Source organism: Osmerus eperlanus, chromosome 2 (genome assembly GCF_963692335.1).
Source record: "Osmerus eperlanus chromosome 2, fOsmEpe2.1, whole genome shotgun sequence".
NCBI classification, from domain to species: domain Eukaryota; kingdom Metazoa; phylum Chordata; class Actinopteri; order Osmeriformes; family Osmeridae; genus Osmerus; species Osmerus eperlanus.
This window is the reverse complement of record NC_085019.1, coordinates 23118898-23142716: the sequence shown is the minus strand read 5'-3', so window position 1 is coordinate 23142716 and position 23819 is coordinate 23118898. Positions and strand designations below refer to the sequence as shown.

Here is a 23819-nt window from a genome sequence, read left to right as displayed (position 1 = left end):
ATATAAGAAATGTAGATGTTTACTCTCAATTAACATTTTTAATATTGCAATTTTGCAGCATGGTTGTGGACAGAAAATTAAGTGTAAAATAAATTATTCACTTCACTTTTTTTACACTGAATAAAAGTGCAGTACTAAAGGGTGTGTTGGTTATCCCTGTTACTGTAAATGTACACTAAGTTGAGTAACTATAGTAACAGTTATGTTATACCTACATAACATAGCATTTATTCTGTCTATTTGGGAGTAGTTTTTCCATATATTGGCCAATAATAATTCCTCACAAATAAATTTTCGTTGTAGGATTTATTATGACATTACATTACAAGTAAACGATTTGTTGGTGAAATTATCATTACCTGTGGTTTCAAACCAGTGTTGCTCACTGCAACGCTGTACAGTAGCCTAGCCCATCCATCATCCACAGCCCTGACAAACACCCTCAAGGACAAACTGAATAACCACCTGTTCAGACTCACATGCAGCCTGGCAGTGACACTGGGATGCCATCCTCGCTATCTGCCATCCCCCCAAACCTCCTGGCAGGAACACACGCAGTCTGCCCTCGTATCTCATAACCCACTCAGCCTATGCATGGCTTGGCATTACAGCCTCAAGTATCAGCTATCCTGCTTGTTATTTCTGACGTGTGTATCGTTGTACCGGTATCCCAGCTTCAGAACTTCAGTTGAGCATTGAGTAGATCTTTTCCGTACCATGTCCAGTCTAGGTGTCAGTCACTCCCTCCAGCACATGTATTCACTACGTTATACAGTAACATGTTCCTGAAACATCTAAACATTTCAGCTCACAAAGTTAGCAAAACAGGGGCACCCTGGTAGCTCAGAGAAGTGAACGTACGATGTAGGCCGAGGACTTGTCACAGTGACCTGGGTTCGAATCTTGCCTGGGCCCCTGCTGCATGCCCCTTCTACTCGTCACTTAGACTCATTCGTAAAATATAAAAGCATACGTCAACTAATGCATCTTAAAATGAGGACAGAAGAAAAAGATCAGGTAAACCATTATTATTTTATTGACAAGTACGTCGGTATAAAGTTCTAGAGCTTTCAGGGTGTTGCTGGGGAGTTCTAGGGTCAGAGTTGGAAGTGAGTGTGGGCTGGGAGGGTCAGCCGGCTGGGTCAGTCTTCTGGATCTACTCGTAGAGGAAGCCCTTGGCACAGCTCTCGTAGGCGATCAGCTCCTCAGCCTTGAACCACAAGGCGATCTCTTTCTTGGCGGTCTCCAGGGCGTCGCTGCCGTGGATGAGGTTCCTGCAGAAGTGAGACACGCCAGTCAGATGACTCGGTTTACACGAGGTCGGGGTTGCAAGCTGGACTGTTTAAGATGCATTTTTGGGGATAGAGACATGCATATATGGCCCCAGCTGGATTCGAACCCAGGTCACTGCATCGGGGCCTCAGCCTGTATTGGTCAAGTGCCCTACAAGAGGAGCTCTGGGCTAAACTCCTGGTACTGATCAAGCAGTAGTCAGTGGGACGGAAACTCTATCTACTCGAGTGTGGTTATCTGGTTTTTAAAACTAGTGTTTGACTTGTTCCTAGTATAATGGCTTCTCTAGTGACTTCATTTGTCACTTGGACCAAGTGAAATGCTCTTGTTTGACAGCCTAGTGTACTCGTTTCAAACCCAAGCAAGCATTAAAAAAAATATATAAGACAAATGTTGCAGTTATTTCATGGGGCGTTTTTGCAGTGTACTGGTCAAGCAGCGGTCAGCGGTGTTGGACCGGCTCACGTACCTGCCGATCTGGACGCAGAAGTCTCCGCGGATGGTGCCTGGTTTGGAGTCGGCGGGGTTGGTCTCTCCCAGCATCATCCTACCGATCTTCACGGCACTCAGACCCTCCCAAACCTGAGCACAGACCGGCGTTAGTCAGAGAATCACTGCCCTTCAAACCCCGACCAATCAAACTCTCAAAATGGCCTCAGCTAAGAGAACTAGGACCTCAAATAAAACTCAGGGAGAATAACATGAACAGGTGCTTACCATGGCGACGACTGGTCCGGAGGCCAGGTACTTGCACAGGCTGGGGTAGAAAGGCAGATCTTTCAGGTCCAGGTAGTGCTGCTTGGCATGCTCCTCAGATGGCTACAATATGACATGAACAGAATCCCAGCTGGGTCAAAAGTCTGACACGTGATAACTCAAAACATGGAGTGGGTTGGTTTTGGAGTTCACATGCGATTACCTCCCCCCTCTCGAATGAACACAGTCACATCAACACACCTGGACCATCTTCATGGCAATGAGCTTGTATCCCCTGTGCTCAAAGCGCTTGATGATTTCTCCCACGAGCCCCCTCTGCACGCCGTCGGGCTTGATGGCGATGAAAGTCTGTTCCTTGTTCTCGGCCATGGTGCTGAAACCAGACAGAGGCGTGAGCCCACCTCGCAAACCAGAACAGGTCAATCTAGCTCGCGAAGATGCTGCTTTGCAAAACACGGAAACACGAGTCAAGAGCAAAGGATGGAGACCAGTGGCGCCGCAGATTCTAGTCTGAACTTGGGTCACCTGATATGGTTATAGGAAGTGGTCCCTCAATGCACCAGTCAGCCCGCTTTGACCTTAAGTCACAGCTCAGTAATTGAACCGCTTGGGGAGATAAAGGAAGGTCATTACTGGTCACCTATAGACTCGTGTGACAGCTGTCACTGGAAATGGTTAGCCAAATATGTGCTATTCTTATCCGTCAGTCCTCCAGTTGGCACTTACCCCCGTGGAAAACATTTCCACATGCTCATTCCACCACGGACAGCAAGGACTCGTTTCACTGCCTATTCAGCACAAACACAGCTTGGGGCAAGCCTTCAATCTCCTTTTACCCTGATACAGCTGATGTTAGGCCAAGTTGCCTAACGTCACCGAGCTACTGTAACAACGGATATGTAGTTGGCTACAGAGCTAGAACAGCGATAACTTCGGTATGGTCCCATTATAGTCTTACAAATGTGTGCATGCTAAAATACATTTGTTGGCCGTCAGTGACACAAGGCAAGGAATGTTGCACTACACACTGCGTGTTGGGAATTTAGCCGGTCAAAAGCGCATTTGGCAACCACGCTTGCAAGATGACTGCAACGCAGTTCAAACGGAACTGCCCGTCATTGATAGTTAAGCGGCTTCATAGCTCTTTCACTGTTGCGAGCCAATTGTTACCTTTCAATTATTATAAGACAAAGATTAATTATAATCGTTTCAAAGTGACTTGGATTAGGCACATAAGTGGTTGAACGAAAACCTCGGGATTAGCAAAAATTTCCCAACTACCCAGTTCACTTGCAGACTAGGTTGACACGCTGCATCAATTTAATTGACAAAATGATGCACAGGTCGATTTGCAAACCACCTGCATATTATTGCCACTAATTACAATTACCCTCGAGCCAATCCAGTTAAATTGTTGAGGAACGATGTATGGTGATAAACATTCATTCAAGTTAGTTATAACCGAGTACACTAATTAGCCAAATTTTTAAAAGAGCATAACATGAATAGGCTATGTTTCAAAATAATTTGACATACATGCACAATTCGTGAAGTGGTGCAGCAAACGATTACCAGTGCTATAGCTGCATTGCATTACCTTTAGTTTGGAGTTCAACGATAGGAGGACAGATGACAGCGACAGAGAGAGACTGAGAAACAATCACCAGTGGGATGCAAACTGCGGGGGACCTGGAATATAAACCTGTTGAATGAGGGGGTGGAGCTTAAAATGAGGTCAAGAAATTACTGACATTGGCTTTTCAGTGGTCTATGATCTGTGCATGCATATCAAATACTAAACCATATAAGGGCACGAGGGATTATTACTCCATGCTGCCAAATTGTCTTTTAAGTAAACGCTGCCAGAGGCTAGAATAGACACCAAGGCTGGCACCGGCAAATCAAAATTGAATCGCCAGCCTTGTAGTGTCTCATATCAGAGGGGTTTATTGTGTAACGGTGAAGTGGCTGCGCACTTACACACGAGGATAGCCAGTCAAAATAAACCTGATTGTTCTAAATGGGAATTAAAGCACAATTAAAGCAGGCAATATGGAACACCAGAGGCGTCGGTTTATTTTCCAATGTGGATGGGTCAACTTTAATATATATATAAGGTGAATTCGGGTAATTTAGCATTTTTTCCATGTATTTTTTCATCGGAGCTCCCTGATTGAATAGTGCTGACCCTTTCTGTGACACCACACCCTATCACGTTTTGTGATTTCAGTCACATAACATCCATGTTAAACCTAGAGTCATAGTTCAGTGGACTAGACATTGTCATAGCGGGGAAGAAAACGCTCTGTGGAGTTTAGGTGTCCCACATTACCCATTACCCAATGTCCCAGTTTACCCGAATTCCCCCCATATAACAGTGGATGCAGACGTTAAATATATTTTTCTTGATACAAAGTGTGTGAGGGCTTACATTTTCCGTTTTCAAAAAGTGTTTTTAAACAGTTCATGTACAATTAAATGTTCGCCCCTGTTTAACACTGATAAGAGACCACGGCCTGGACTCTAAACAGACCGGGTGTAAAGAGCGCCATCTGCTGTTTGATGACGTTTGCTGTATTATGACGTAATTCATCAAATAAACTATAAAAGGCCGTTCTGATCACTGCTCTCATTTCTTATTGAACATTTTCTTGGACATTTTCTTTGGATCTCTACGACGCTTTCACCTTGACGAATTTCGTATTGGAACACAGACGTATTATATATGTAAGTAAATGTTCAGATTGTTTTGCACCTAGGGGATATGGGGACTTTTTAAAGTTGTAAGGTTTAAATTGTCAAGACGATGTTCTCGGGTAGATGTGAAGGTAGATAATACATTAATCTGAAAAAGTTATTGTAGCCTATTCTCTGTGTTTTTTGGAAAAGTAAATAGCGCTATCTTGACATTTCGCCGTCTGCTGTTTGATGACGTTTGCTGTATTATGACGTAATTCATCAAATAAACTGTAAAAGACCGTTATGACCACTGTGCTCAGTTTTAAGTGAAAATGTTCTTGGACAAAGGATAACGATTGCTAAGACGCCTTAACCTTGACAAATTCGTATTGGAACACAGAAATATTATAATGTAATATGATAGTCCCTTAGTTTTGCACCTTAAGTTGTAAGGTTTAAATTTCCAAGACAAATGATTTCATGTAGATATGTGTAGGTAGATATTAAATTATTCTGAAAAAGTAATTACATTCTCTGTGTTCTTTGTAAAAGTCTGCCTTTTCATGGGTCAGGTGTGAAAGCCTCTCTCTCAAATCGGACTGCAACAGCAAGTGTGACCTGAGGCAGTCTCTGAGGAAGAGACATGGACAAAGATAAGAAAGACTCATCTCAGCCCGGGGTGAACGAGGGAAGAGAGGGGAGTCTGTCTGGAGACAAGGGGACCTTCATCAGGGTGTTGACCGTGAGGCCTCTAAGTTTGGAGGACATGGACCTCCTGGTCGAGGCCTCGGATCTGCCCTCTCCTTCAGTACCCGCCACTGGGTCAAAAGACCAGCTGGAAGCCCTGGAGGTTGCGTCCACTTCCCAGGGCGTCAGTGGAGTGGAGAGAATGCCCCCCGGCACAGCCAGCAGCAGCACCACGTCTGCCAGCCAGAGGGCGATGAAGACAGCCTGCTCCTCAGCCCTGTCGAGCCGCACCAAGCTGCCCATCTCTGTGATCAGTGCGGTGTTGCAGCTGATCAACAGCAGGCTGCCAGACATGCTGCCTCGCTTGGATGCCAGCCGAGATGTTCCAGACACCCAGACCTGCAGCACATCAGCTGCTGGGCTGCTATCCCAGGAGATGCTGACCAAAGTGTCCTCCATGCTGCAGGCTGACACAGAAAGCCAGGTGGCGCTCAGTAGACAGAGTGGAACCCCCTCTCCGGATCTGCAGTTGGAGGCCAAGGCCAGTCTGGGCTCTGTGGCAGCTGAGGTGATCGTGCCGGTCATCGGCAACATCCTAGCAGCCAGGGCCGCAATCCAAGAAGAAGCTCAAGAGGCTGTTACCTTTTCCTCTGTGAGCTACTTCCTCTCTGCTGTCTGTGCCGACGTGCAGACTCTACTGCTGCTGAGGAGATCAGGGAGCAGCAGTCGGTCTTCTGGAAGGTCCCTGGGAGAGCTCCTGACCACCATGTCGAGGACAAACGTTGTCCAGGCTGTGGAGCAGAAGCTGGAGGAGCAGTTTGGGCCGTGTAGGAAGGAGGGCTCGTCCACATCGCCATTCAGCCAATCAAGAACTGAGGATTTGGTCATGATCCCTTATCTGGGGAGTGGTGGCTCTGGACATTCCCTGGCCAGTGATCTGGTCGATGGGATCATTGGATCCGTGAAGAGTGCTGTTGAGTTGCTGGACATCCAGTCTTCATCATCCAGCGCAGGGAACAGCTCCTCCTTCACAGGATGGGACGCATTGGATGTTTCCTCTGAAGTCAAGAAGATGGTCTGCAAGGCAGCGGCCAAACTGACCCCCCTGGTGAGCTCTTCCAGGATGGGAGATGTGACGGCGGACGAGAGCGTCTCTTTGATGAACGAGACGTCTCTGGAAAGTTTGCCCCCGTCTCTCATCAGGCTTCTGTTGATCCGGTCTGTCGACACGGTGACAGCAGCCTGCAGAGCCATAAGTAGTGAGTTCTGCTATCGGGAGAGCGTGAAGAACGAAGGCTTGACCAAACTTCAGCAGCTGGCCAACGAACAGATGTTGGCCTGTCTAAACAAGGCCGTAGAGGAATTGGAAATTGATGAGCTCGTCGAAGGCATCTCAGCCATCCTGGATCATTCGCTGATCCTAAGGCGTCCGGAGATGTCCTTTTCCCACATCTACCGCTCCTTGTTTGTCGACTCCCTCCTGCCAGGGAGTGGACACCGAACCACCGAGGTCCTGGAGACCTTGATTTTCTTACGTCCAGAGGGCCCACCCGCAGCTGGGCAGAGCCTGGCTCATGACACGCGAGTGGGAACGATCATAAAAGAGTATGCGACCAAAGGGAAAGATGTGTTCCAGCAGGCCTTGAGGAGAGCAACTCAGAAGCTCTCTCGCCAGCCGGCGACCCCTCGTGGCTCACCTCATGCGGCCAATCCAGAGAGCTCAGAGCGTCCATCGCTGCTGGTCTCCTCTGAGAACTGCGAGAACCTGCTTGGTGCGATCCTAGACGATCTCCATGAGGTGGTTGAGCAGCACAAGGCCTCAGCAAAGGCGAGATCTGGTGGCATGAAGTTCTGGGAGCAGGTCCACTCCTCCAGCCAGCAGCTTTATGACAGCACACTGAGGACCCTGCAGAAAGCTGCAGACAAGCTGTCGGCTCTTGAAGAACGTGTATCTGAGATCATCCCTCCGAAGGCGTCCTTCTCTTGGACCAAGAGGACCCTTGGGGTGATTCTCAGTGCCATGAGAGCAGAAGTAGCAGCTTCAGAGTGCTCCACTGCTGAACTGAAGAGGAGTGAGGACGGCCTCCTGACCTGTGCCCTCTTGGACTCCATACTGGAGAATCTCAGCCAGTTATGTGAGGACGAAGAGGGTCCAACAGTCTCCAACGCTACCGTAGGACTGGACTCCGCCGGATTGGACGAGCTCCAGATCAGAGTGATGGACACTCTGTGTGAGTCTGCTGCTGCAGCTCCGTGTCCTGGGGAAGATCTCGGTGAGCTCAGCCCTGCAGCGGTCATCATGGATGCTGGGACAGCATCGACCTCTGCAGGAGAGACGAGAAAGGCTAAGAAGGGCTTGAAGTGGTGGAGCCTGCCGAAGAAAGCCAAGCTCTTCAAGAACAAGGTGGGTTATTTATGTAATAGAGCTTTTAGAGCAGAGCTTATAGTATATCGTATGAGTACAGAATGAATGACCATGGGTTGGTTATTCATGTAATGGAGTATAGAATGAAGAGGCAGTGTTGGGACTGAGTGGCTGTTGTGGTTCTTAATCCTGATGCTTTGGTGGAGGTGTTGTCATAGTTTCCATAGATTCCAGCATGTTCTGTGTTTTCCCCTGCAGTTTCTGAAGAGAAAGACGGAGCCCAAGAAGCCCTCAGCCCAGGAGGAGCTTCCCCCCAGCTCTCACGTCACACCTGGTGAGCGACCATCACTGCTTGTCATTCTTAATCAATCACCAAGTGATCCTGTAGATTTGGCTAATTACTCTGACAAAGCCTAACTTCAAATTCACCAATTTAAATGTTGTCTTGTCACAGGGACTAAGTGTGGTTCGCCTGCCAATCTGGAGCTGTCGAAAGACCACGAGACCAAGCAGGAGCCCCCTAGACATCCTCTACACGTACGAATGTTCCGTGCGCTTCGAAAGTCCATCGCCAAAACATTCAAAATGTCTGGGAGCCAGTAGGACGGCCTACTGATACGTTTAAGTAGTGAGAGTGAGAATGGGTGCTCCTCGGGGTCAAATTACTGGGACAAGACTGATTGAGTCCAGTCTTAGTCTCAAACCTGGAGATCTGGTTTGTCTGTGCCTCAGTACAAACCTGGAGGTCTGGTTTGTCTGTGCCTCAGTACAAACCTGGAGGTCTGGTTTGTCTGTGCCTCAGTACAAACCTGGAGGTCTGGTGTGTCTGTGCCTCAGTACAAACCTGGAGGTCTGGTGTGTCTGTGCCTCAGTACATTTACACAGACATTTTGGGGGGCAGGTGCTCAAACCAAAAAAAAGGGCTATCTGTGCACATTGGCATGTGCACAGATAGACCCCTAGTGGTGCTCAAGCACCTGCCCTTTTGCCCTGGATGAGAAAAGTGCCCCTTCTGCTGGAGACCAATTTTTTCTTCATTCATCAATATTTTAATCTGTCATCAATTCCCACAAATGTGTTTTGATATCTGACGGGGCATTTATTTGAGTTCTTGTGAGAATTTTTCCCCGACATGCTCCGCGGCGCTCACAAGCCCCCGCCGCGCCCCTCCCTCCTCCTCCACTTAGTGCTCATGCAGTGCTGAGCGCCAGGCCAAACGGCTGCAGCCTACTTCTTCTCTGACCCGCAGCATCAGACAAACAGGTAATGACGGTGTTTGTGTAATCCCCTGACGTTGTTTGGTGATAAATTAACCACAACATTAGCGCTGCTGAAAACATTACGTCGCAGCTGGTCCGACATTTTCTAAAAGATAAACCTGCCTGCCTGCCTGCCTCTGTGCCTTCCTCTCTGCCTGCCTCTCTGCCTGCCTCTGCCTGCCTGCCTCTCTGCCTGCCTGCATGCCCCTCTGCCTGCCTCTCTGCCTGCCTGCCTCTCTGCTTGCCTGCCTCTCTGCCTGCCTGCCTCTCTGCCTGCCTCTCTGCCCTTCTCTCTGCATGCCTGCCTCTCTGCCTGCCTCTCTGCCTGCCTGCCAGCCTGTCTCTCTGCCTGCCTGCCGGCCTGTCTCTCTGCCTGCCTCTCTGCCTGCCTTTCTGCCTGCCTCTCTGCCTACCTCTCTGCCTGTCTCTCTGCCTGTCTCTCTGCCTACCTCTCTGCCTGCCTCTCTGCCTGCCTTTCTGACTGTCTCTCTGCCTGCCTCTCTGCCTGCCTGCCTCTCTGCCTGGCTCTCTGCCTGCTTTTCTGCCTGCCTCTCTGCATACCTATCTGCCTGCCTCTCTGCCTGCCTCTGACTGTCTCTCTGCCTGCCTCTCTGCCTGCCTCTCTGCCTGCCTGCCAGCCTGTCTCTCTGCCTGCCTGCCGGCCTGTCTCTCTGCCTGTCTCTCTGCCTGCCTTTCTGCCTGCCTCTCTGCCTACCTCTCTGCCTGTCTCTCTGCCTGTCTCTCTGCCTACCTCTCTGCCTGTCTCTCTGCCTGCCTCTCTGCCTGCCTGCCTCTCTGCCTGGCTCTCTGCCTGGCTCTCTGCCTGCTTTTCTGCCTGCCTCTCTGCATACCTATCTGCCTGCCTCTCTGCCTGCCTCTCTGCCTGCCTCTGACTGTCTCTCTGCCTGTCTCTCTGCCTGCCTCTCTGCCTGCCTGCCTCTATGCCTGCCTCTCTGCCTGCCTCTCTGCCTGCTTCTCTGCCTGCCTCTCTGCCTGCCTGCCTCTCTCCCTGCCTCGGTCCGACGTTTCCTAAGAAATATGACTTACTTACTTTTAATGCTTGCTACTATGGGGAGTCAGTTGGCTGAGCGGTTAGGGAATCGAGCTAGTAATAAGAAGGTTGCCGGTTTGATTCCCCACCGTGCAAAATGATGTTGTGTCCTTGGGCAAGGCACTTCACCCTACTTGCCTCGGGGGAATGTCCCTGTACTTACTGTAAGTCGCTCTGGATAAGAGCGTCTGATAAATGACTAAATGTAAAAATGTACTATAATTTATGCCTGCCTGCCTTAGACACACCCTTCCCCTAAGACACACCCTCCCTTCCCCCTTAGACACACCCTCCTCTCCTCTCCCCCTTATTCGCACCCTCCCCTCCCCCTTAGACACATCCTCCTCTCCCCCTTAGACGCACCCTCCTCCCCCGCTTAGACACACCCTCCCAATTAGACACACCCTCCTCTCCTCCTTAGACACACCCTCCTCTCCCCTCCCTCTTAAACACATCCTCCTCCCCCCCTTAGACACACCCTCCCCCTTAGACACACCCTCCTCTCTCCCCCTTAGCTACACCCTCATCTCCCCTCCCCCTTAGCCACACCCTCCTCTCCCCCTTAGCCACACCCTCCTCTCCCCCTTAGACACACCCTCCCCCTAAGACACATCCCTGCCTGCCTGCCTATTTTTTAGGAAATGTCGGACCAGCTGCGACGTAATGTTTTCAGCAGCGCTAATGTTGTGGTTAATTCATCACCAAACAACGTCGGGGGATTGCACAAACACCGTCATTACCTGTTTGTCTGATGCTGCGGGTCAGAGAAGAAGTAGGCTGCAGCTGTTTGGCCTGGCGCTCAGCACTGCATGCGCGACGGGGGCTTGTGAGCGCCGCGGAGCATGTCGGGGCGAAATTCTCACAAGAACTCAAATAAATGCCCCGTCAGATATCAAAACACATTTGGGGGGAATTGATGACAGAGAGAGTAATTTTTATTCCTAAATATTGATGAATGAAGAAAAAATTGGTCTCCAGCAGAAGGGGCACTTTTCTCATCCAGGGCAAAAGGGCAGGTGCTTGAGCACCACTAGGGGTCTATCTGTGCACGTGCCTGCCTGGAGGATTTGGGGATAGAACTCTCTCTCTACCCTCTGAGCCACAGTCGCCCGTCCCGGCACCCACAGCACTTTACATTATGCCTCTCATTCACCCACTCATACACACCCACAGCGACGGAGCTGCCATGCAAGGCTAGCCTGTTCATCGGGAGCAGCTTGGGGTCCAGTGTCTTGCTCAAGGACACTTGGACACTCAGCCTGGAGGATCTCCAGGAGGCTGATGTGGGATGTTTGTTCTGGTTTCCTGCCTCTCGGTTCTTCTACCCTGCAGGTCTCCTGGCCCACTTTCTCCCGGACAACGTAAGGACCGTTGCCAAGGAGCCAGAAATGTACTTTCAGCGGTAAGGACGAGGACTCTGAGTTTCTCACCTGGCTGGAACTCGCTGGGCTGAGTGGATATCAGGAGAAGACCATCACAGAGACTCACTACTGTCCAGAACACTCTACTGTATCTGATCATTGTCAATAAACAAGTTATATTGCAGTTGGAGTGTAACGGTCCTGTTTGTTTTCCTAACAAAGCTGCGCGTTGACTTAGAAAAGGAAAGATTCTGATGTACTTATGTGTGTGTTGTGGTTGGACACAATGCTAGAGCATTAACAGGTACATCAAAAGACAGATATGCACATTCACCATAAGGAGAGAGAGAGACCAGGGTCATCAGCAGAGGCTTTATTTCTTCATCATAATGAAGCTTGTGATACAGTACACACGTACTCTGAGAGCACCTTCACCTGACCGAAGGTACTCTGACTGTGTTATCGGGCTGGGGGTGTAAACAGGGTGTGTTATCGGGCTGGGGGTGTAAACAGGGTGTGTTATCGGGCTGGGGGTGTAAACAGGGTGTGTTATCGGGCTGGGGGTGTAAACAGGGTGTGTTATCGTGCTGGGGGTGTAAACAGGGTGTGTTATCGGGCTGGGGGTGTAAACAGGGTGTGTTATCGGGCTGGGGGTGTAAACAGGGTGTGTTATCGGGCTGGGGGTGTATGAAATAGACCCTGATGGACATGTCAGTGTTCGCTAGGATGTGTATTTGCATATCTGGGACGCTAATGGAAGTGTCATCATCCTCATCAATCTGCATCATCATGAATGGACTGACAGTCCCCACCTGACCCTAACATAAAATGAATAAAAGTTCTGGGGTAAAGAGTCACAGGAATGTGATGAATGCTTCAGATGACCAAAACATGGAAGGTTTTTTGTCTTTATTGTAGGAGTGTGGCAATATTAGTATACATGAAATACTTAATTATGCATTGTAAGAATAGATCAACCAATTTAACAGAGCAACATCTTGCTATTATTGTCACAGTATGAGAAAATATTAGGTTTAGTAAAATAATGAAGTTAATTGTTTCTAAGAATAGATCAGACAATACAGACCATTAATAGTAATTGTTAAAATAAACAAATAACTCAAGAATTTTTATAAAATAAGACGAACACAGTAGATTAATAATTTGATATGCAAGAGCAAGGTTTGGTGTCAATATAAAGACAGTCTTGAATATAGTGTTCAAATAGAAATCCATCATATGTGCAGTCAATGATCCATTTAACTGAGAAATCATCATCATTGGTCAGGTCAATACTACAAGAATAAAAAAGGGGGAAAAAGAGATAGTAGTTTCTAAGAGCTGGTAGTGGTCACGTGAAAATCTTTTACAGGAGTGTTGTACATCACATTCAAATGTTTCTGAAAATATTTGAGAGACTGCTAAGAAATAGTAGATCAGCAAAGTGTAAATATATTTTTTAGGGTGTGTTCACACTTTGCAGATTTGGTTAAATTAAAACAAACTCTGGTGCAATTGCTTTGTTAGTGCGGTTCATTTGAACAAGTGTGCCATCCAAACCTTGGGGTGACCAAACAAGCGGACTGAGACCGCCTGAAAAGTGGGTCTTGGTCCGCTTCCAAACGAACTCTGGTGCGGTTCGAATCATATCATTGACGTTATAAAAGCTGTCCAATTAAGTTGAGAGCTTATCCTGATGCCTTTTGTTTAGGTTTGGTGTTATAAAGGGGTCAGATGGCTGAGGGGTTAGGGAATCGGGCTAGTAATCTGAAGGTTGTTGGTTTGATTCCCGGCCGTGCAAAATGACGTTGTGTCCTTGGGCAAGGCACTTCACCCTACTTGCCTCGGGGGGAATGTCCCTGTACTTACTGTAAGTCGCTCTGGATAAGAGCGTCTGTTAAATGACTAAATGTAAATGTCAGTGTGAACGCTAAGCGAACCAGGAATAACATTTTATTTTTTGGTCCGGACCGAGAGAACTAAGAGAACCAAACTACAAGTGTTGAACGCACCCTTAAATTCTCTAAGTGGTGTTTTGTGCTACTGGTTTATCTTCTTCATCTCTTCCACAGGGTAAAAGGGCATCTTCAGCAGGTTCTCGCTGTCCTGGAACGTTAGCAGACCTCTCTGCAGGGAGTCATGGATCTTCTGCCATGACTCCAGTTCGGAGCACCAGAGCCGTGCTCGTGCCCGGATGAGCTGGGAAACCTCACTCTTGCTGCCCTTGGCCAGGTTGACGCTGTCCTTGCAGATGAAGAACACGTCCAGGCCAATGAACAGGGCGTTGAGAGCGATGAACCCCCCCCGGGCTGCCTTGGAGAGGGCGAGGGGCGTCCCTTTAGCGGCCTGTCCCAGGTCAGCAATCGCATCCTCACTCCTCAGAAGTTTCACACCTGTGGCACAATCGATCAAGGAGTCGATTCCTTTCCCGATGGCATAACCACTCCCCGCAATCTTCCCTGCTCCCGCGGTTGCGTCCACCTCACTCACCACGGGAACCATCTTTGTGGCCACATGTTCCAGGCACCCCTGGAGGTTCTGCACGTCCTCCATAAAACTCTGGAACAACTCGTTGGCTTTCTTCTGATGAGTGATGTTGACGCCCATCTCTGTGACTGCGGTGACCAAGCTGTTGACCCCACTGGTGACCCCCAGACCCACGCCAGTCATGGTCAGAATCAGGGACACCCCCGCTGTGACGGGGGCCAGAGCCAGACCCACGATGGACAGGACCCCTCCAACCGCCCCCACGGAGCTGCCTGCCACAGTGGAGATCTGGGCCCCACGCTTCATGTTGTCTAGCTGGACGGCGCTCCCCTCCAGGTCAGACAGAAACTGCAACATTCTGGGCTTGCTCTGGATGAAGAGTTTGATGAAGTTTTCAGCTTCCTCCTGGAACAGGAAAACCAGTCTGAAGTCCTGGTTGGTCCTGAGAGAGTCAGAAAGCCACCGTGAGCCCAGATGTTGAGGTGAGCAATGTAAAATAGAAGTGGGAGTTCTGCTTACCTGACATCACTGAGCTTTTTGAGATGGACGAGCATATTCAGCACGGATGCATCACTCACATCCCAGAGGTCGACATTTTCGTTCTTCTTTCTTAGTTGACTGATGAAGAAAACAAAACATGAACCCTTTGAGGCTGAATAAAACATAGTATACTCACTGTTTCTTAGGTGGCAGCAGCAGCAACAACAACAACAACAATAAAACACTAAAACAGGATACAAATGCATGTCAGCAGCAGGTCTTACCTAGATTTACTCTCAATCTCTGATATTGTCATCAATCTGCATTGGAAAAAGAAAGTTCAGATAATGTAATATAAGAATAATAAAGACGTAATGTAACCCTGCATCCTGATCCAGCAAGCTGGGTCTACAGTAACGGTCTACACTGGGCTCTCTTACTTGCTCTCCAGCTTGTCACAGAGCTGCTGGGTGCTGCGTATGTACGAGTCCAGCTGGATAGCCAACACCGGCACGTTGAAGAGGCTGGCCAGAAAGAAGTCCCCTGCGTTTCTCCTGAACCGGACCAGCAGAGGACACGCTTCCTGTGAGGCAGTGATGACATCACGGACACCGGCAGGGCTCACCTCCTGGTCACCAAACGGACACTCCTCATCGAACACAGACACAGAAGTGACCGCCAGCCTCTCCACAGCATCCAGGAAGTGGTCCAGTTCCTCCAGCCCGGCCAGGGTGTCCTTCAACACCTCCGCCAGCTCCTTCTGCAGCTCCTCCCATCGCCTGGCTGCTGTCATCTGCGTCAGGCCACTCTTCATGTACTCTCCCAGCGCCTTCCACTTGTTCGGAGACTCTTTGACATGCTTGAAAGTCAGGTTGATTCTGTCAGCCCTTTCCTTGATGTCTCTCATCATCTCCAGCTCTGTTTCCCTGTGAAAGCTCCATTTTAGGTGCCTGTCACAGAAGTCCCTCAGAGTGGCTATGTGGCTCAGGGTGTCTGACTTGTACTGACACAGGACCTCAGTAAGCTCCTCTCTGAAATACAAGACTTCGTTAGAATAGCTACAGTAAACTATGACATCATGTTTATATTGGTGTTTGTTTTATGATAGATGATAGTTAGATTCCCTGATATGTGGTGAAAATGATTTGGTGATATTGTTTTCCTGAGTATTTATGCCAATAAAGAACTTTGCATTTGAGTTTAGTGAGGCACGATCCAGTTGAATAAACAAGCCAGGGTTATTCATACAGATCAGCCAGCATGACGAACACTGGTTACAGACATTCTTCTCCTGGTTACAGACAAGGCTATTGTCAAACAAATAAGGAACTTAATGAACATTAAGTATTCTAGTAGTCTCACCTGATCATGATGAAATTCCGCGTCATGAACGTCTGTCATCTGGCACGAGTTCCCAATAAAGAATTGTAATGTAAACAATTAGCCTAGGTTTTGAGCATGTCTGACAGTTTACATTTGTTACCAGGATTTGTCTAATTCAATCGCTTTCTGAGTAAGTTTCTGAGAGTGAGCTTTCAGCCACCCTCATAAAAGCCTGTAAAAAACAAGTTTCGTTTTCCTTACTTCACCAAGGTGACCACACCTGTTGAGGCGTTCGGTGTCGTTTCTGCTGATAATAAACAATGTTATCAACAGGCGTTACAATCCAGTGGCGTTTATGTTTGTATGAATATCATAATCACACCAATGAAAAGTTGTAGCTTCATGTTTGGGTCGATGGTCCTGAAGACCCGCCATGATGCAAGGACAGGCAGCGTTCAAGAGATCTCAAGGATGATATCCAGTCGAAATAAACCTGATTCGTCTAAATGGGTAAATCATAATTAAATAATGCAAATATGGAACAGCAACGGCGTCGGTTTATTTTACAATGTGGGTGCTGACAGCTTTTTAAAATCTATATAACAGTGGATGGGGCCGTTAAATATATTTTTCTTGATACAAAGTGTGTGAGGGCTTACATTTTCCGTTTTCAAAAAGTGTTTTCAAACAGTTCATGTACAATTAAATGTTCGCCCCTGTTTAACACTGATAAGAGACCACGGCCTGGACTCTAAACAGACCGGGTGTAAAGAGCGCCATCTGCTGTTTGATGACGTTTGCTGTATTATGACGTAATTCATCAAATAAACTATAAAAGGCCGTTCTGATCACTGCTCTCATTTCTTATAGAAAGTTTTCTTGGACAAGGATTTGGATCTCTACGACGCTTTAACCTTGACGAATTCGTATTGTAACACAGCAATATTGTAATGTAAGTAAATGTTCAGATTGTTTTGCACCTAGGAGATATGGGGACTTTTTAAAGTTGTAAGGTTTCAATATAAAAGCCGATGTTCTCTGGTAGATATGAAGGTAGTTTATACATTAATCTGAAAAAGTTATTGTAGCCTATTCTCTGTTCTTTGGAAAAGTAAATATCTTCAAATTGTGCTGTCTGCTGTTTGATGACGTTTGCTGTATTATGACGTAATTCATCAAATAAACTATAAAAGGTCGTTCTGATCACTGCTCTCATTTCTTATTGAACATTTTCTTGGACAAGGATTTGGATCTCTACGAGGCTTTCACCTTGACGAATTTCGTATTGGAACACAGACGTATTATATATGTAAGTAAATGTTCAGATTGTTTTGCACCTAGGGGATATGGGGACTTTTTAAAGTTGTAAGGTTTAAATTGTCAAGACGATGTTCTCGGGTAGATGTGAAGGTAGATAATACATTAATCTGAAAAAGTTATTGTAGCCTATTCTCTGTGTTTTTTGGAAAAGTAAATAGCGCTATCTTGAAATTTCGCCGTCTGCTGTTTGATGACGTTTGCTGTATTATGACGTAATTCATCAAATAAACTGTAAAAGACCGTTATGACCACTGTGCTCAGTTTTAAGTGAAAATGTTCTTGGACAAAGGATAACGATTGCTAAGACGCCTTAACCTTGACAAATTCGTATTGGAACACAGAAATATTATAATGTAATATGGTCCCATCGTTTTGCACTTTAAATTGTAAGGTTTAAATTTGCAAGACAAATGATTTCATGTAGATATATATGTGTAGGTAGATATTAGATTATTCTGAAAAAGTAATTACATTCTCTGTGTTCTTTGTAAAAGTCTGCCTTTTCATGGGTCAGGTGTGAAAGCCTCTCTCTCAAATCGGACTGCAACAGCAAGTGTGACCTGAGGCAGTCTCTGAGGAAGAGACATGGACAAAGATAAGAAAGACTCATCTCAGCCCGGGGTGAACGAGGGAAGAGAGGGGAGTCTGTCTGGAGACAAGGGGACCTTCATCAGGGTGTTGACCGTGAGGCCTCTAAGTTTGGAGGACATGGACCTCCTGGTTGAGGCTTCGGATCTGCCCGCTCCTTCAGTACCCGCCACTGGGTCAAAAGACCAGCTGGAAGCCCTGGAGGTTGCGTCCACTTCCCAGGGCGTCAGTGGAGTGGAGAGAATGCCCCCCGGCACAGCCAGCAGCAGCACCACGTCTGCCAGCCAGAGGGCGATGAAGACAGCCTGCTCCTCAGCCCTGTCGAGCCGCACCAAGCTGCCCATCTCTGTGATCAGTGCGGTGTTGCAGCTGATCAACAGCAGGCTGCCAGACATGTTGCCTCGCTTGGATGCCAGCCGAGATGTTCCAGACACCCAGACCTGCAGCACATCAGCTGCTGGGCTGCTATCCCAGGAGATGCTGACCAAAGTGTCCTCCATGCTGCAGGCTGACACAGAAAGCCAGGTGGCGCTCAGCAGACAGAGTGGAACCCCCTCTCCGGATCTGCAGGTGGAGGCCAAGTTCAGTCTGGGCTCTGTGGCAGCTGAGGTGATCGTGCCGGTCATCGGCAACATCCTAGCAGCCAGGGCCGCAATCCAAGAAGAAGCTCAAGGGCCTGTTACCATTTCCTCTGTGAGCTACTTCCTCTCTGCTGTCTGTGCCGACGTGCAGACTCTACCGCTGCTGAGGAGATCAGGGAGCAGCAGTCGGTCTTCTGGAAGGTCCCTGGGAGAGCTCCTGACCACCATGTCGAGGACCAACGTTGTCCAGGCTGTGGAGCAGAAGCTGGAGGAGCAGTTTGGGCCGTGTAGGAAGGAGGGCTCGTCCACATCGCCATCCAGCCAATCAAGAACTGAGGATTTGGTCATGATCCCTTATCTGGGGAGTGGTGGCTCTGGACATTCCCTGGCCAGTGACCTGGTCGATGGGATCATTGGATCCGTGAAGAGTGCTGTTGAGTTGCTGGACATCCAGTCTTCATCATCCAGAGCAGGGAACAGCTCCTCCTTCACAGGATGGGACACATTGGATGTTTCCTCTGAAGTCAAGAAGATGGTCTGCAAGGCAGCGGCCAAACTGACCCCCCTGGTGAGCTCTTCCAGGATGGGAGATGTGACGGCGGACGAGAGCGTCTCTTTGATGAACGAGACGTCTCTGGAAAGTTTGCCCCCGTCTCTCATCAGGCTTCTGTTGATCCGGTCTGTCGACACGGTGACAGCAGCCTGCAGAGCCATAAGTAGTGAGTTCTGCTATCGGGAGAGCGTGAAGAACGAAGGCTTGACCAAACTTCAGCAGCTGGCCAACGAACAGATGTTGGCCTGTCTAAACAAGGCCGTAGAGGAATTGGAAATCGATGAGCTCGTCGAAGGCATCTCAGCCATCCTGGATCATTCGCTGATCCTAAGGCGTCCGGAGATGTCCTTTTCCCACATCTACCGCTCCTTGTTTGTCGACTCCCTCCTGCCAGGGAGTGGACACCGAACCACCGAGGTCCTGGAGACCTTGATTTTCTTACGTCCAGAGGGCCCACCCGCAGCTGGGCAGAGCCTGGCTCATGACACGCGAGTGGGAACGATCATAAAAGAGTACGCGACCAAAGGGAAAGATGTGTTCCAGCAGGCCTTGAGGAGAGCAACTCAGAAGCTCTCTCGCCAGCCGGCGACCCCTCGTGGCTCACCTCATGCGGCCAATCCAGAGAGCTCAGAGCGTCCATCGCTGCTGGTCTCCTCTGAGAACTGCGAGAACCTGCTTGGTGCGATCCTAGACGATCTCCATGAGGTGGTTGAGCAGCACAAGGCCTCAGCAAAGGCGAGATCTGGTGGCATGAAGTTCTGGGAGCAGGTCCACTCCTCCAGCCAGCAGCTTTATGACAGCACACTGAGGACCCTGCAGAAAGCTGCAGACAAGCTGTCGGCTCTTGAAGAACGTGTATCTGAGATCATCCCTCCGAAGGCGTCCTTCTCTTGGACCAAGAGGACCCTTGGGGTGATTCTCAGTGCCATGAGAGCAGAAGTAGCAGCTTCAGAGTGCTCCACTGCTGAACTGAAGAGGAGTGAGGACGGCCTCCTGACCTGTGCCCTCTTGGACTCCATACTGGAGAATCTCAGCCAGTTATGTGAGGACGAAGAGGGTCCAACAGTCTCCAACGCTACCGTAGGACTGGACTCCGCCGGATTGGACGAGCTCCAGATCAAGACCGCCTCAGAGAGTCTGCTCGCCAACGTCCGTCGGCTCCGCCGGCAGACAGCCACCACCGGCCTGCATCTTCAGAGCCCCGTGAGCTCCACCAGAAGCACGTCGGAGCTGATGCTGCCAGAAAGCCCCCCGATGCCCTCCAGGCAGGAGCTCATCCACAGCTATGCTGAGAGCTCGGTTAAGAGTCAGCTGCAGAAGAGCCTTGAGCTGAACCTTCCCTCGACCTCCAGCCTGGCCTGCCAGGAGACCCTGGACTGCACGGTCAGGATCCTGACGGAGAGAGTGATGGACACTCTGTGTGAGTCTGCTGCTGCAGCTCCGTGTCCTGGGGAAGATCTCGGTGAGCTCAGCCCTGCAGCGGTCATCATGGATGCTGGGACAGCGTCGACCTCTGCAGGAGAGACGAGAAAGGCTAAGAAGGGCTTGAAGTGGTGGAGCCTGCCGAAGAAAGCCAAGCTCTTCAAGAACAAGGTGGGTTATTTATGTAATAGAGCTTTTAGAGCAGAGCTTATAGTATATCGTATGAGTACAGAATGAATGACCATGGGTTGGTTATTCATGTAATGGAGTATAGAATGAAGAGGCAGTGTTGGGACTGAGTGGCTGTTGTGGTTCTTAATCCTGATGCTTTGGTGGAGGTGTTGTCATAGTTTCCATAGATTCCAGCATGTTCTGTGTTTTCCCCTGCAGTTTCTGAAGAGAAAGACGGAGCCCAAGAAGCCCTCAGCCCAGGAGGAGCTTCCCCCCAGCTCTCACGTCACACCTGGTGAGCGACCATCACTGCTTGTCATCCTTAATTAATCACAAAGTGATCCTGTAGATTTGGCTAATTACTCTGACAAAGCCTAACTTCAAATTCACCAATTTAAAATGTTGTCTTGTCACAGGGACTAAGTGTGGTTCGCCTGCCAATCTGGAGCTGTCGAAGGACCACGAGACCAAGCAGGAGCCCCCTAGACGTCCTCTACACGTACGAATGTTCCGTGCGCTTCGAAAGTCCATCGCCAAAACATTCAAGATGTCTGGGAGCCAGTAGGACGGCCTACTGATACGTTTAAGTAGAGTGAGAGTGAGAATGGGTGCTCCTCGGGGTCAAATTACTGGGACAAGACTTGACTGAGTCCATTCTTAGTCTCAAACCTGGAGGTCTGGTTTGTCTGTGCCTCAGTACAAACCTGGAGGTCTGGTTTGTCTGTGCCTCAGTATAAACCTGGAGGTCTGGTTTGTCTGTGCCTCAGTACAAACCTGGAGGTCTGGTTTGTCTGTGCCTCAGTACATTTACACAGACATTTTGGGGGGCAGGTGCTCAAACCAAAAAAAAGGGCACCCATTGGCATGTGCACAGATAGACCCCTAGTGGTGCTCAAGCACCTGCCCTTTTGCCTAAATTTTGATGAATGAAGAAAAAATTGGTCTCCAGCAGAAGGGGCACTTTTCTCATCCAGGGCAAAAGGGCAGGTGCTTGAGCACCACTAGGGGTCTATCTGTGCTTGTGCCTGCCTGGAGGATTTGGGGATAGAACTCTCTCTCTACCCTCTGAGCCACAGTCGCCCATCCCGGCACCCACAGCACTTTACATTATGCCTCTCATTCACCCACTCATACACACCCACAGCGACAGAGCTGCCATGCAAGGCTAGCCTGTTCACCGGGAGCAGCTTGGGGTCCAGTGTCTTGCTCAAGGACACTTGGACACTCAGCCTGGAGGATCTCCAGGAGGCTGATGTGGGATGTTTGTTCTGGTTTCCTGCCTCTCGGTTCTTCTACCCTGCAGGTCTCCTGGCCCACTTTCTCCCGGACAACGTAAGGACCGTTGCCAAGGAGCCAGAAATGTACTTTCAGCGGTAAGGACGAGGACTCTGAGTTTCTCACCTGGCTGGAACTCGCTGGGCTGAGAGGATATCAAGAGAAGACCATCACAGAGACTCACTACCGTCCGGAACACTCTACTGTATCTGATCATTGTCAATAAACAAGTTATATTGCAGTTGGAGTGTAACGATCCTGTTTGTTTTCCTAACAAAGCCATAGCACAGGGAGGTACGCGTTGACTTAGAAAAGGAAAAGTTCTAAGATTTTGATGTACTTATGTGTGTGTTGTGTTGAGGTTGGACACAATGCTAGAGCATTAACAGGTACATCAAAAGACAGATATGCACATTCACCATAAGGAGAGAGAGAGACACCAGGGTCATCAGCAGAGGCTTTATTTAGGCGTGTAGTGTCTGAAGCTGGGGTGTGGTGGGGCCTACCAGGGGAACAGAGTTCTCCCAGACCAACCATATCCTAAATCCTTATCATCACAAAAGGTGGACACTTGTTTTATCCCCTCTTACGGAACAGAAGCCCCGAGGAACATGGCAGAGGCCAGGGTAATGTGAGGCTGTAGTCTATACAATACATGTAAACCTGTCATGTCCATATCGGGACATACATGTGTGCACACTTTTCAGAGAAATAAGGGAGATGGAATGGAGAGTCTACCAGGCCTGTCCAGAAATCCCTGATCTTTAGTCCTGGGACAGTGTTTCTGGGGGGTAGGAGAGAGGAGGGTGTGTCTAAGGGGGGGAGGAGGGTGTGTCTAATGGGGAGGGTAGGGTGTGTCTAAGGGGGAGGGGAGAGGAGGGTGTGTCTAAGGGGGAGGGGAGAGGAGGGTGTGTCTAAGGGGGGTAGGAGGGTGTGTCTAAGGGGGAGAGGAGGGTGTGTCTAAGGGGGGGAGGAGGATGCGTCTAAGGGGGAGGGGAGGGTGTGTCTAAGGGGGAGAGGAGGGTGTGTCTAAGGGGGAGAGGAGGGTGTGTCTAAGGGGGAGAGGAGGGTGTGTCTAAGGGGGAGAGGAGAGTGTGTCTAAGGGGGAGAGGAGGGTGTGTCTAAGGGGGAGAGGAGGGTGTGTCTAAGGGGGAGAGGAGAGTGTGTCTAAGGGGGAGGGGAGAGGAGGGTGTGTCTAAGGGGGAGAGGAGAGTGTGTCTAAGGGGGAGGGGAGGATGTGTCTAAGGGGGAGGGGCGGGTGTGTCTAAGGGGGAGGGTAGAGGAGGGTGTGTCTAAGGGGGAGAGGAGGGTGTGTCTAAGGGGGAGGGGAGGATGTGTCTAAGGGGGAGGGGAGAGGAGGGTGTGTCTAAGGGGGAGGGGAGAGGAGGGTGTGTCTAAGGGGGAGGGGAGAGGAGGATGTGTCTAAGGGGGAGAGGAGGGTGTGTCTAAGGGGGAGAGGAGGGTGTGTCTAAGGGGGAGAGGAGGGTGTGTCTAAGGGGGAGGGGAGAGGAGGGTGTGTCTAAGGGGGAGAGGAGGATGTGTCTAAGGGGGAGAGGATGGTGTGTCTAAGGGGGAGGGGAGGGTGTGTTTAAGGGGGAGGGGAGAGGAGGATGTGTCTAAGGGGGAGAGGATGGTGTGTCTAATGGGGAGGGGAGGGTGTGTTTAAGGGGGAGAGGATGGTGTGTCTAAGGGGGAGGGGAGGGTGTGTTTAAGGGGGAGAGGATGGTGTGTCTAAGGGGGAGGGGAGGGTGTGTTTAAGGGGGAGGGGAGGGTGTGTTTAAGGGGGAGAGGATGGTGTGTCTAAGGGGGAGGGGAGGGTGTGTCTAAGGGGGAGGGGAGGGTGTGTTTAAGGGGGAGGGGAGGGTGTGTTTAAGGGGGAGGGGAGAGGAGGATGTGTCTAAGGGGGAGGGGAGGGTGTGTCTAAGGGGGAGAGGATGGTGTGTCTAAGGGGGAGAGGATGGTGTGTCTAAGGGGGAGAGGATGGTGTGTCTAATGGGGAGGGGAGGGTGTGTTTAAGGGGGAGGGTCAGGGCTTGTTTCAGGACAGGACCAGGGGTCTCCAACTCCTGCCAGGTCCAGACTCCATGCACCACGTCTAATAACATCAAATCTGAGTTTCAGTAGAGATGATGACTGTAAACACTGACTTCTGTACAAAAACAAAACGCAATAAGACTGAAAAATCCCCCCCATTACCCCCCCCCCCTT

At 49.4% G+C, this 23819-nt stretch overlaps 3 protein-coding genes across 3 annotated transcripts; 1 reads left to right on the top strand and 2 right to left on the bottom strand.

Moving 5' to 3' along the window:
• Positions 1-1013: 1013 nt before the first annotated feature.
• LOC134015446 (nucleoside diphosphate kinase B-like) lies at positions 1014-3771 on the bottom strand. The gene is made up of 5 exons (XM_062454969.1): positions 3608-3771; positions 2251-2383; positions 2011-2112; positions 1763-1875; positions 1014-1274 (listed from the first exon to the last, which is right to left on the bottom strand). The coding sequence occupies exons 2-5, from the start codon at positions 2377-2379 to the stop codon at positions 1157-1159; spliced, it is 462 nt and encodes a 153-aa protein (XP_062310953.1). The 5' UTR covers positions 2380-2383; positions 3608-3771; the 3' UTR covers positions 1014-1156.
• An 8245-nt stretch (positions 3772-12016) lies between these two features.
• Positions 12017-16278, bottom strand: LOC134015437 (uncharacterized). Its single transcript, XM_062454958.1, has 5 exons — positions 15742-16278; positions 14820-15410; positions 14664-14699; positions 14419-14517; positions 12017-14341 (listed from the first exon to the last, which is right to left on the bottom strand). The coding sequence occupies exons 1-5, from the start codon at positions 15765-15767 to the stop codon at positions 13453-13455; spliced, it is 1641 nt and encodes a 546-aa protein (XP_062310942.1). The 5' UTR covers positions 15768-16278; the 3' UTR covers positions 12017-13452.
• Positions 16279-16939: 661 nt separating this feature from the next.
• LOC134015429 (uncharacterized) lies at positions 16940-21244 on the top strand. The gene is made up of 5 exons (XM_062454947.1): positions 16940-17011; positions 17517-20337; positions 20557-20632; positions 20754-21012; positions 21118-21244. The coding sequence occupies exons 2-4, from the start codon at positions 17608-17610 to the stop codon at positions 20900-20902; spliced, it is 2955 nt and encodes a 984-aa protein (XP_062310931.1). The 5' UTR covers positions 16940-17011; positions 17517-17607; the 3' UTR covers positions 20903-21012; positions 21118-21244.
• The last annotated feature ends 2575 nt before the right edge of the window (positions 21245-23819 follow it).